The following is a 13299-nucleotide window of genomic DNA, read 5'->3' as shown; positions in this document are numbered from 1 at the left end:
ACTTTGGCACATCTATTAAAAGCAGTACCTTCTTACAATCTAATCTATAAAACCCAAATTGACTATTCTGAGACAGATTTAATGGCCAGATGCACAGGAAATCAGAATGATCACTATAAGAGTTACAGAAGAACAGGATTTCAGATTGTCATCTGGGGTGAGAAATTCCTTCCTCTACAACGTCAGCTGTTCAGAATCACACATAACGTCATCCTGTGCACAGGTGGCAGCCCAGCTTTCTAGATTACAGGCAGGATTCTAGGAGGAAACTAATTGTTCTTCAGATGAATTTGCTAAGTTGTTAAGATATTCTTTGAGTTCACACCACATATTTACCAGAGTTGCAGATAACTTAGGCACGGTTTACAAAATCAACTCAATTTTCTCAGACTGCACAAGATAGTGAACCATAAGGTTCACTGCACAAGCAACTAGGCCAAAATGTAGCTGGTTAATTTGTGATTCACTTTCTCATCCGAAGCTTGCATTTAAATATAAATGACCGATATGAAGTTGAAAGTAAATAGAAACATCTACCCAAAAGGAAATTTGTCAACTACAGGACAACAGAGTGAAACAATTTTTTCTTTAATATCTCTGCAGAAGGAAACTGCAGAACTTCTCCTATTCAACAAGACAATTGTTTTGATAACCATTGTGTTTCTCTTCTAGTTCTCTGAAACCTGCTGTGTTTTATCCTGTTGCTTGTAACAGTCCTCTCTGGTTTCACAGCAGATTTTACTCTCTTAACATAATGCTTAGCTGTGTCAAGGCTGGACAAGGTAGCCCTTTCCTATTCTCATTCTTGGACATTATACACTTCGCTAATTACATCGCTTCTGTCCTATTCTGACTCATTGCTGACTCACATTCCATTCAATTACTATCCCCTCCAAAGATAGGTCTTAGTTCTGCCTACTTTTGGAGTAAGCTATATGCTGTGGAAAGCCTGCTGTGGCCCTTGGCTTACAGAATATGTGTACTATTGATATCCCCTTTTGCCTTGGATGCAGCATCCAAAATCCATGATACCATGAGCAACCTCGACACAAAATCTTGCTTGCTTTAGAATATGCTGATGTTATCAGAATGCAGAGAAAGAGATCCGAGACCAGTAAAGTACATGGGTGAAAACATGCTTGTTGCATGAATATTTTCACATGGGAAGGAGGAACAGATTGTCTGCTTCCAATGCCTCATATGATTTTGATAATGTGGCTGTTTAATCTAAGCAACTTGAAACCCAGTACTATTGAATGTTACTCATGACACATTGTGCAAGAAAATAAGAGTACAAAATGGAGGGATTAATATTTAAACTAATGGAAAGAGGCAAAAAAATAAAGCCAGTAGCTTTAAAGGGGGAAATGGCATGCATTGTATTCCATAACCTGCCCCATACTAACATATATAGATAGATACACACACACAGCTCACTTTGGCAAGGGGTTGGGGGACCACATGTTTCCCCCAGGCTTCAGAGTTTGTACCCTGGGCCTAAAGGGAGGCCAGCAGATAGTCACCTCAGGGCAGAAGACCTGGTTCCCAGTATCTCTATCTACCCATGTCTGTTCTGCAGTCTCACATTGCTTTCCAGTCTTCAGGATTGATGTCATGTATTCCTATTCCACTCTGAGTCTGAGGAGTTCTTTGGGATTTGAATATAATCCTGATTAGCTTGTTTGGCTAAGTCCAAAGGGCTAATTCACACAATCACCTTGGAATCTTGTTTCTCAGTTAATACAAGGTATGAATGCATCACTCTCCCATAATGGTTGTTTTAGACATTATTGTACATGAATTGAAATGTTAATCTGGCCCCTCTCCTTGTCCTGCCCTGGTAGTCTGCTTTTTCCCTCTCCTTTTAGCAGCCTACATTGGAGACATAGAAATAGTATTTCCCCTAGAATTTGTTGTCCAAAGCAGCTGCTCCTTGTTGTTGCATGATAAGGCCAGCCAGGGTCACTTAATTCCTTTTGAGTATGTCCATGGTTTGGGCCAAACCAATACATTTATCTAAAAATCTCTAGACTGGTTTATGACCAGCCTATAAGAAAATCAGTCTGGGATACAGGTGGCCATTTTCACGATGTGCATTCTTGTGGTAAGAGAACAATGTCTGCAAGATTGACTTTTGGCATGAAAAGCAACTTCTTTAAAATTTCATCACTTTCATCTATCTCTCCCCACCTACATCTCATAAACAATAAAGAGTCAGGAAGGAAGAAGTGGGAAGAATTAATAAAACTCATGTGGAAAAAAATGAACTTTAAAATATGATTGCTACTATGACTTGGTCATTGATCAATGCTATCTTCTAGATGAAAAAGAAAAATATGTGAATAAAGAAGAAATTGCATACAGATAAGGGCGGATGTGCTCACTGAATAGGAAAGGAAATATTGAATTCCTACAGTTGTGAGATTTTTATGCTGCCACCAAATGCCTTTAATGTATAGCTTTGAAACTGAGAAAAGCCATACTTAGTACAAGAAACTTACATTAGTAAAGTCAAACACCTTATTAATTGGGTCATTTGAAGAACACAGACATGCAATTTATTTTCCTTTTATTTTATTATCTTGGGAATTGTTATAGAAAAGCAAACCAGAGCCCTTTCTTTGCACCAAGTTTCAAATATATAGCATGAAATCTTGCTATGACACTTAAAGAATAACAAGAATGTTATGGAGGGGGGAGGAGGAGGAATCCCTAGGGAAAGGTCCTAGCATGTCTTATATGGTGTATAAACATACCTTGCTCATTTGCTAGAGCATGCTATTTAGTAACAGTTTCAAGCAAATCATTTCATTATATAAGAATTATACAGGAAAACAGAAAAGAGAAACATGAAATTTCTAAGCCATGAGGTTTCTTTTTTTAATTATCATTACAGAGCAGATTTTTTTAAAAAAATAAACGTATGCAACTGGTCCAAACTGCTTGTTCTTAACCTTTCAGTGATATTACTTATAAAAAAAGAATATGTGTACAGGATTTCTTAAAGAAAGCATCATTCATATTCTGGTGCATTTCCTAGCAAAATGGGGGTGGGGCAGGGAGAAGGGGAAGGGAGCATACCTCCAGCTGCTTATGAGCTAAGCAACCCTTTCACTGAAATACTTCTGAGCTGAAGTAGGGAGAGACCCAAATGGTAAAACACTGAAAAGTTACATACATGTATAGATAAAGTGTACCAAATTCAGTAAGAATGACATCATATATTTATATAAAACTTGCTTTATATCACATGCATTTTAGTTCCATCTTGCTTACCATTCCAATTCAATCCATCTTTATCTTAGGTGCTAAATAATCCATTGCCATACTGTTTAGCAAACAAATCTGTAACTTCCTCCCATGTTATTTTGGACCTTACAGTCCAAAATCAATATGGCCAAATCTGACTGGGGTTTATAGGAGTCATAGTCAAGACCTCATTTAGTTTAGCACTGCTGAAGCATGCAGCAATTACTCACCATATCCATGAATGCCTCCTGAATGGGAAATTGTTTACATGCATCACATTCATAGTTCTGTCAGCATCAGTCTTTATCAATCCAAAAGTTTTATCTCTTGCAGTATTCATAGGTACATTCCACAGCAATAACAGCATCAGTTAGTGTCATGGGCTATTGCAATTGTTTTCAATATATATGTTTATATATATGTATATATTATATTCCAAAGCTTCAGCATTGAGAACAGAATTTTCATGAGATTTTCTAGCACCTGCAGACCAAATCTGGACTCAGAGGCTAAGCAGTGTTGGGCCTGGTTAGTATTTGGATGGGAGACCTTCTGTAGATGAGATTGAGAAGTCAAAAAAACATCCTGGAAAAAAGCAGTTGCAAATGATTTCTGTATCGTTCCCTAGAAAACTGCAGGGATGTGTCCGGGTAGTCACTGGGAGTTGAGCTGAACTTGGAGAATTTATTTTTTTCTAATTCTATGTCCATCTATTAATGCCATTTACTTGCATAAGAAAAGATATCGTAAAAGAAATATAGCTTTATATAGCTGATCCTAAATAAAGGCAGTAATTCCCCTTGATAAATCCCAAGTATAAATTAAAGTATCTTCATATGCAGCATTTTAGACAGTAGGAAAATGTGAGTCAACAGTGAATTTCTTGCCATCTGTGTTAGATCAGTTTTTAAGAGGAAAAGCAAAACTTCACATTGTTTTGCCATGCTGTCCTTTAGAAACAGATATTGCTTTTTCTTCCTTCTTAAACACATATTCCACATTCCTTACTTTTGTTGGCAAGAAAGAAGAGACAAAACATGGAGGATAACCTGATACAAAACAAACTTTTCATCTAGAAATAAAGCCCCTTGTCTCACTTTGGAGGAGAGTATCCTATGCAATGTAATTTTCTTGCTCTGTAAGGACAGAAGACATTGACACACCATTATGAAAGGAGGGTGCTCCCAGGATGCCACTTAACGCCATTACAAAGCTGCCCTTTCAACCGTAAGGAACATGACAGTGCCTTGCCCTGAACAGGGTGTAAGTCTCACTAAAATTACAAGACTTACTTCTGAAAAAACAGAAACACTTGGAAGCCTGCTGTTAAGATATTGATTTCTTTGCTGCAGTGTCCAGCCGTAGGGTTGTGGTTGTTTTTAAGTCAATACTGTATTCTGTAGGTCTGAAGACCATGTGCGGACCCCCTTGCCCTGCCCAAAGACTACAGTTTAAAGTCCTGCATCCTCTAAACATTCTTCCCTGTAGACTCTCTTTTTCTTTAATAGGTTCCCAGAAGGAATTTGGCTGGGTCCGAGATGAGGGTTACTGTTACTCCGGAATGTCTGGTAACATCCTTGGATAGAGAGAGGTGATACTCTCGGGGAAAAAAACCCACCCGACCAAAGTCCGCTCTGCAGGTGGAAGGACCTGGATTCCTTCCTTCCGTCTCTAATGATGATTTGCAACACTAACCTTCGACAACCATTTCTCTTCCTTTCTTGCGGGGAGCTCGGGACACTTGCAGGGTAGCCTCAGCCACTATCATTGTGCAGCAGAATTAGCCCCCGGGCTGCAGTGAGGATGTGCTGGCGTCAAGGGGGCCCCTCTAGGTGGGTTCTCCATCCTGGCACGGCTGGTCCTCCGGTGCTTCTCCACAGACACCCGCCCAGAAGAGAAAGCGCCGTTCGGCACAAAAAGCGAGGGAGCCCCAGGCTTCGATTTCAAAGAAATACACCCCGCTTTGGGACCTTATTTAACTAGGAAACCGAGGGCTTAAAACTGCCTCCAGGAAGATCAATGAAAAAGCATATTGCCGGAGAAAAAAAGGTATCGCAAGCCAAAATGACAGACCAGCCTGAGTTTTAAATAAAAGAAAGTAACGAAAGAACCGCCACGTTTGTGCAACTTTCCTGCATATTTTTAATACCCGGCGGGGCGAGCGGAAGGGATTCTTGAAACATTCACGGTTGGCGCCGGGATCAGGTTCCAAACGAATAGTGAACCCTCCGGGCAGGAAATCCTGAACCTGAGAAGGGCTTTCACAAGAACAGCGGTGTCATAAACCCTCGCGCCTGATAAGAGGCTTGACGGAGGAGCGCCCACAAGGAAGGCGATTGCCCACACCGAGCACGGTGCGTTACTACTTCTCAGCACTTCCTGTTTCCTTTAAGGACGGCTCTCCCGGCCGCTGCCTTCTACAAATCCTCCGCTGAGCCCCAACACCGCTGTTGTCATTCTGGAACAAGGAATACGAGAGCCAACTCGCTGAGACTAATAGGATATTGGAGACTGAAGCCGCCTTTTGTTAGGAGCTCAAAAGAAAAGAACCCGCTTCTCCCTGGCACGCAGAGCGGATGAGCGGGCTGCGAAATTCACCTGCTTTAAATCCTCCCCCCGTTTCTCTCTCTCTCTCTCTCTCTCTCTCACACACACACACACACACACGTACAGCCGTCGATGCCGTAAAGGAAAAGGGGTGTGGCAACCCGGTTATTGCATGTAAGTCCGGCTGGTTGAAGTTTTTCTCTCCTCTCCGGGCCACATCAAATGCATCACCGAGAAATAGGTACACCCCGTTGGACCGTTTCGAAAGGCTTTAAAAACCAAGATGTACGAATGTCCCCGTTATTCAGGCACATTATGAAACGCCAAGGGCTCCCGACTACTTCAGGACTGGCAAAGTCTCTCTTCAGCAAAGGCTCCCGAGTTCCGTGAAAGAAAACACAAATAGAATAAACACAAAACCGAAGAAGCACGTCGCGCTCCAGGCTGCCTTTGGCTCTTTCCATTTCCATTCACTGCCTGCATTACCTCTCCGTACTGTTGGCAAAGGCTATGACTCATCTTGCTGTAGAGGATCTTGTACGCTATGGATGCGACAAAGCCTCTTATTCTCCCCCAAATGCTGAGAAATCATTCGTGTGCTAGGTTCTGTACAAGAAGTTTGCCCCCCCCCCCACATGTCCGTGTAGTAACATATATACAACATATATAACTTAGCCTAAGACTAAAACTGGGCTCAGGGATGGTGCTGACCATGGTTTCTGAAATCAGTCACAACTGGTGGGTTAATACAACAGACTGATCCATAAAATGGTTTACACACAATGGATGGGTTTACACAGTGTGATTAAGTCAACACAAAACCAATTTATGTTATGCCAATAGAAGAAAATATATGTAGCTCAGGGTTGAACTGTGGAGTCCTTGATGCTCTCTGAGTTCCAAGCTCAGAGAGTACCAAGGACTCCACAAAATTATGTTATGGTTCAACGCAAGGTATAAATCTAGTGCTGCCCCTGGCTTGCGCACCCAGTCTTCTCATTCCAGCTAAACAACTCTTTCCCATCCAGCTTAGACAATATGCCACAGCTCTGTTTTACTACAAATCCCATCTTGCCTAGCCAGCATAACCACTGCACTCTCCAGCTGTATGGGCCGGCCTCCAGTTGCCACCACTGGCAGCCAACAGAGCTATACCAAGTCCCAACAAGCACTTCCAACACAGTATTTTTTCAGCTAAACTTAATTTGAAATTGACATTCAATTTCATAGACAATATGCCACAGCTCTGTTTTACTACAAATCCCATCTTGCCTAGCCAGCATAACCACTGCACTCTCCAGCTGTATGGGCCGGCCTCCAGTTGCCACCACTGGCAGCCAACAGAGCTATACCAAGTCCCAACAAGCACTTCCAACACAGTATTTTTCATTTTTTCAGCTAAACTTAATTTGAAATTGACATTCACATGTTATTACAAATATCTTTTAGGCTGGCTCTCTCTTTCTCTCTGTGTGTATGCACATATGAGAAAGGATGAGTATGTGTGAGATAATGGACTTTTGCACACTTGCACCTGGCGATGGTATAAACATGCCCTGGAAATATAATTTTCTCATTGTTCCCATGGCATTACATTCATCTTACTCCCAGTCCACAAGTGAGACAGGTTAGTTGTAGTGGTGTTACAACAGCATTTTCTTGCTTAGTCCAACACATTTCAAGGGCAGCCCCATTTGGTTAGGCTTTGCTATCTGTTTTCTTGCAGAGTGAAGTCCAGTGGCAGAAGCAAATTAAATAGAGGCAGGAAAGGAAAGGGGAATGGATAGAGCAAATTTCAGGCCAGTGGTAGTTTTCTACAAGCTGAAAGATGAATGCAAAACATTCCAGCTTAGCAGTGGGGAAAAGCCCATATAGAGAAGTCATTCATGATCAGTTTGCAAGCTTAAAATGTGCCCTTTAAAGTTTCAGGAATGGTAGCCATTTATGCAACCAAAATAACAAAAGGGGCAATGGCACCGTAACAGCTAACACATTTATTATGCTATCTTCCTTCAGGGACAACAGTCCTTCAAGGACAACAGATAAACAGATCATGTTTATCAGATACATCTACGCCCATAAAAGTTTATGCCTTAATGAGTTTGTTAGTGTCTAAGGTGGCATGAGATTCTTAGCTGTTTTCACTTCAAGTAAGTGGGCACTGATGAGATGGTAACTCTTGCCTACTAAACAAAACTGTTCCATATGGTGTGGAATTGTCAAGGCCAAAGCACAAGAAAGAGATAAATCTCGAGCCAATTTATAAATAATTCAAACAGTCCAACACAAGACTCTATACAGTACTGTTATGCATAATCTACTTCCCACCTTTCCTAATCTGGTGGTCTCCAGCTATATTGGACTACAATTCCCAGAATTCCAAGTTGGGACTTGGGATTTAACAATCTTGAGGCCGTCACCAATAGGACAAGACAAGTCTGACCGCTGACCAGAAGTGGTAATGACCTTCAAAGCAGTTAGCACTGTAAGGATATACAACTCAATTAACAAATACAGTTTAATATACATCAATATTAAATATTTTAATATAATAATTTGTACTGTGACATTAATTCTAATGGAAACAAACTCTTACACTTTTTATTATGAATCAGGGAACTATCTGTCCTGGGGCAGCAGAATACAAATGGTGCTAATAAAGAAAGAAAGAAATCTACCATCTCCGTTGCACAGCTCCAGTGCAGGTTGATCATCTCCATGTGAACTAAGCCTCTGAGCTCACTGGCATGTCACACATTTGAATGGCAAATAATAATAAACCCAAGCAGGACAAAACTGCTGCTTTGGCTTATGACCACATGAATACCATATGCATAAAGAAAACTGAGCAAGGGACATAATTTCCACGTTATGTGGCTTACTTGGTTACCTACAGAAATATGTAGAGGAGTGAACATTTCAGAAGATAAAAGGACAAGGTGTATTTATTTATTTTATTTCTGGACTGCTGCAACCATACAGCAGAAAACAGCCATGGTATAGTAAGAGCAAATATAATGCGACTGTTAAAACCAACAACCTACTTGGATCATTACACATTCCTGTGGCATTCTCTCTATTAATTTAGGACGGCTCTCAGGAAGAGAGTTTTTCACTTGCTTCAGGAAGGTCAGAAATGTTCGACTCGAATTATCCATTCAGTCGTATCCGACCCTTGGCGATTCCGTAAGCCAGCTCTCTCCGTGATTTCCGATCTTGGGCAGCTTCTTTCAGTTGCTTTACATTTTGGCCTGTGTCTGCTTTGATTACATCCAACCAGCGCATTCTTTGGCGTCCTCGTTGTCTTTTGCCACTGACCGTTCCAAGCATAACGTCTTTCTCCAATGATGTTGATCTCATGACATGACCAAAGTAACTAAGTCTAAGTTTTGTTATTTTTCCTTCTAGAGACATGTCCAGTTTTATGCGCTTCAACACTTCTTTATTTGTTATCTTTGCAGTCCAAGGGATGCGCAAGAGCCTCCTCCAACACCATAGTTCAAAAGAATCAATTTTCCTCCTAACCAACTTTTTCATTGTCCATCTTTCACAGCCATGTGGGGAACATGATAGTGCGGACTAGTCTACACTTAGTCGTCAGTGACATCCTTGTTTTTCCAAATTTGATTCATACTCATCATTGCTGTGCAACCCAGCATGATTCGGCATTTAATTTCTTGGCTGCATTCACCATTTTGATTGACCAGTGATCCTAAAAAGGTAAATTCTTCCACACATATTAAGGCTGAACAAACTGGCCTCAGCCCCCAATTTCATGACAGTGAGGAACCCCAAGCAAATGTTCTCAAGATGTTGTTAGTGGGTGGGCTGATTCTAGTGGAAGGAGGAAGTCTTGAAGGTACCTTACTGCCAAGCCATGCAGGGCTTTATAGGTTACATTTAAACTGCACCCAGCCCTTGAAATTGCACTCAGAAATCCAGTGGCAGCCAATGCAGGGCCTGCAGAGCAAGTGTACAAAGCTCCTAACATCCAGTTCCAGTTAATATGCAGGCAGCTGCATTTTGAAACATTTGTAGTTTCCAAATGGTCTTTAAAGACAACCCCATTTAGAGTGCTTTGTAGAAGTCTAATCAGGTGGAGAGCAATGGACAGTGGGAACAACCTTGAGGAACAGAAAGAAGAGCCGCAACCAAGACAATGATCAGATAATAGCAATCTGAGTCCAGGGCAGAAATGTAATTTGAGAAAATGTCTCAGATATTACCCTCTCTAGTTCTCATAAAGATGAAGGGAGGGAGGGGGGAAGCACAGTCAGACTTGCAAAATTCTGTTCCTGTAACCTTATAATAAAAGTAGTATTAGCATTCATAACTCTGGTTACCTTGTCTGGTCTACCTTGAAGGGCTGGCAAGGGTGATGTAAGTACGAGTTACTATCACAAGGTCTTTCTGCTTCCAATGCAACTAGGGCTGTAGCTGAAATTGGTTAAAAGTCCTCCAAGCCACAGCTTCACCTGCCCATCCAGCAGCAGCAGTGAGTCCAAGAGACCCCCACGTTACAGACCTAGTCCCCCAGGATTAGAGCTAACATTCTCCAGAAATAACACCAGAGCCAGCAGAGAACTTCATTGAATTAACAGCAATTCCATTTTGCTTGGATTCAGTTGCTGCCTGTTTCTTCCCATCCCAATCCTAACAGCCTCTAGGCATCAGGACAAGTCTTGGACTGCATTCCTGGAGCAGCCCAGAGTGACAACATACAATTGGGTATCATCAGCATATTGATGATACCACACTCTGAACCAATGATGGCCTCTCTCAGTGGCTTCCTGTAGATATTTTACAGCATTTTACTGGGATGACCCCACTTGCAACACTGACTTGAACTATCTATTAAGGAAGAAATGGGACCTTTTCCCTTTCTAGGGAAAGTTAGACACAGCATTATAGTTCTCCAATATAGCCAGATCAAGAAAGGACTTTTTAAGGAGGGGGAGCAACACAGCTTCTTTCAGAGTAGGGCACTGATCACCTCCCAGGTTGAGCTGACCCCTCCCCCGCAACCTTCTGCAAAAGTCAGGAGAAGTACTAATCAAGCCACAAGGTGGCAAGGGACATTCTAGTAAGCATCCTCTCCTTTTCATTGGAATCCATAGGCCAAAAGAAATCCCAGTTAAACTGGCCAGACATTGCTGCCGTTGCCATCATAGACTCCAGTGGATCTTTGGTGAATCTGAGGAATTTTATCAGCAAAATGTTGTAGAAAATAGTCACATCTGTGATGTCTCGGGATGTGCAGTGTCAGATAGTTGCCCCTTGCAATAATCCTTCTACTGGAATTTGGCACTCTCAGAGGAAATCTGGACTCTTAGATAAGATATTTGGTTACAGAATCAAGCAACTATAGAAAGACAAAGAGCTGTTTCTAACCAGGTAGGAATCTGATGGTATTTATACTCATGTGCCAAGATTTAAACGCTGAACTGTTTTCTCCTGCTCTTTTCCAGTGGACTACTTGCAGAACCTTTCTCACACTGGCCCTCCACCTGGCTTTCGTTTACAAAATGGTTCATTCCATTCCCAGGCCTCTCATTTCCTGCCTCTAGAGCTCCAATTCTCAAATGCAAAAAAGATTCACTTTCTTCTATAAAGCAAGAATGAGAACTCAGCAGCTGTTACTGGGCTTCAGTCTCCAGCAACCCCAGATAGAATGGCTGGGGGTTAAGAATGATTGGAATGGTTACATTCACCAACATCTGGAAAACATGTTCCTTGCCCCTGCTGTGGGGAACTAACTAGATAGAACTGTTCCTTAGAAGCGGGCAACCCAAACGCTCATCTGGAGCACCAAGCTGAAGAACGCAGGAATGTACTGTCTGTAGCTGCCAAAAAAAAACTATTAACCCTTTCCCTCCAAATCCTCTAAATAGTTTGCATACAAAGTACAAAATTAACTCTCAGCAATTCACTTTATTTATTTTTATTTCTACACTGATATCATGCCATAAATCAGAACATGGTCATATTTTAATGTGATTTTACAAAACACTATAAATCAAAAATACTAAAAATGCCAACTATTGTAAGCATTGTTGATTGTTAAATAATGTCTGTCATTGATAGGGAAAAGCAGAGTGATGCATTTACTGTTGTTCTTAGATAGGCCTCTGTTGAAGCAGAACAGGTACCAGACATTATTCTACTTGGAGTGAACACCAAAGGGAAGTTTTCAGGCATTCCTTGTAGTACAGTTACATTATTTGTTATTTATTTTATTTTATTTTATTTTTCTATCCCGCTTTTATTATTTTTATAAACAACTCAAGGTGGCAAACATACCTAAGGGTATTACTCTTTCCTCCTCCTATTTTCCCCACAACAACAACCCTGTGAGCTGAGTTGGGCTGAGAGTGACTGGCCCAACTGAGTTCACATCTATCTTCTTTTTCCCCTCTCCTGTAGGGTCAAAGGGGTGAGGGAAAGTGTAGAAAGGGTTGTAAACTGAAAAAGGTCACAGACACTGAGTGCCTAGAAAGGACCTGTTTTCGTGGACTTGTCTCTATCACAGAAGAAAGGAGTCTATTCATCTCCTCCCCCCCTGAATCTGCCATTTGGATACTGTGATGGACCAGGTGAAGCTACTTTTGCCTCATACAAATCCAAGGAATTTGGGGGTGAAAAGAAATCCACGGAAGGTTACATCATTTTGTTGATTGGCTGAGTCAAGGTATTGGCATAGTATGCACCATACCCATGACCCAGGTAAGCAGAGGCAGTGAGTTGAACACTATTTCAAAAATGATGGGACAGAGGGCAACAGGATAGGTCAGGGTTAGGTCCTGCTGTGTGGCACAGACGGCATAGTCTGTTCTTCGCCCTCATCATCTGTCATCTGAGAACTGAGAGCACGAATTAAGAAATGCAGATAGAAAGCATAATGACCAGAGTGTTAGTAACTGAAGACCCAGATCCAAATTTGTACTCAGAACACAATTCATGGCATAAATGTCATCCCTTCTCTATTTAACATGCCACCCAAGATTGTTTTGTGAATTATATGTGGGAGGAGAGTTGTGTCACTTGGACTCCTTGGAGAAAAAAATATCAATGTAATTAATAAATAATATTATTAGTAGGCAGGATCATAGTTGATGATGGTGAGGAAAAGGAAAGAAAATTGTGAATATATACTGTGTTGCTTCTGCCAGAAAAATCTGCTTTGATTCAGCTATTTCAGTTGATTTATTAGGAAAACACACACTAAGAACATCTTTTAATCCACTTAATTTTGCTAGTTCGAGAACTCTGATACCACTGTCAAAATACAATTTGCTCTATGCATTTTTCCAGCCAGAAGAGCAGAATTGGCACAACTGATCTATGACTGGATTTTCCAAGACACTTTTTACCTTAAGACAGGAGTGGAGAAAAAAATATTTTTACCAAAACATTACTGGCAACCAAGATAATATGTTGTAATATACAGTATATGCTGCAGAGCAATGCCAAAGCAGAAAATGATGAGACCACCCCCTTTCAGCC

At 41.2% G+C, this 13299-nt stretch overlaps 1 protein-coding gene across 1 annotated transcript in view; it reads right to left on the bottom strand.

Moving 5' to 3' along the window:
- PDE4D (phosphodiesterase 4D) overlaps window positions 1-3643 on the bottom strand; it is a 327831-nt gene extending 324188 nt beyond the window's left edge. Inside the window, exon 1 of the mRNA XM_063295628.1 lies at window positions 3480-3643. Coding sequence (XP_063151698.1) covers window positions 3480-3616 — 137 coding nt within the window. The 5' untranslated portion in view covers window positions 3617-3643. The remainder of the gene's footprint in view (window positions 1-3479) is intronic.
- Between the last annotated feature and the right edge of the window lie 9656 nt (window positions 3644-13299).

The sequence above is a fragment of the Candoia aspera genome, chromosome 2, assembly GCF_035149785.1.
Source record: "Candoia aspera isolate rCanAsp1 chromosome 2, rCanAsp1.hap2, whole genome shotgun sequence".
Lineage (NCBI taxonomy): Eukaryota > Metazoa > Chordata > Lepidosauria > Squamata > Boidae > Candoia > Candoia aspera.
Note: the sequence above shows the minus strand (reverse complement) of the source record. Positions and strands in the feature narration are given on the sequence as shown.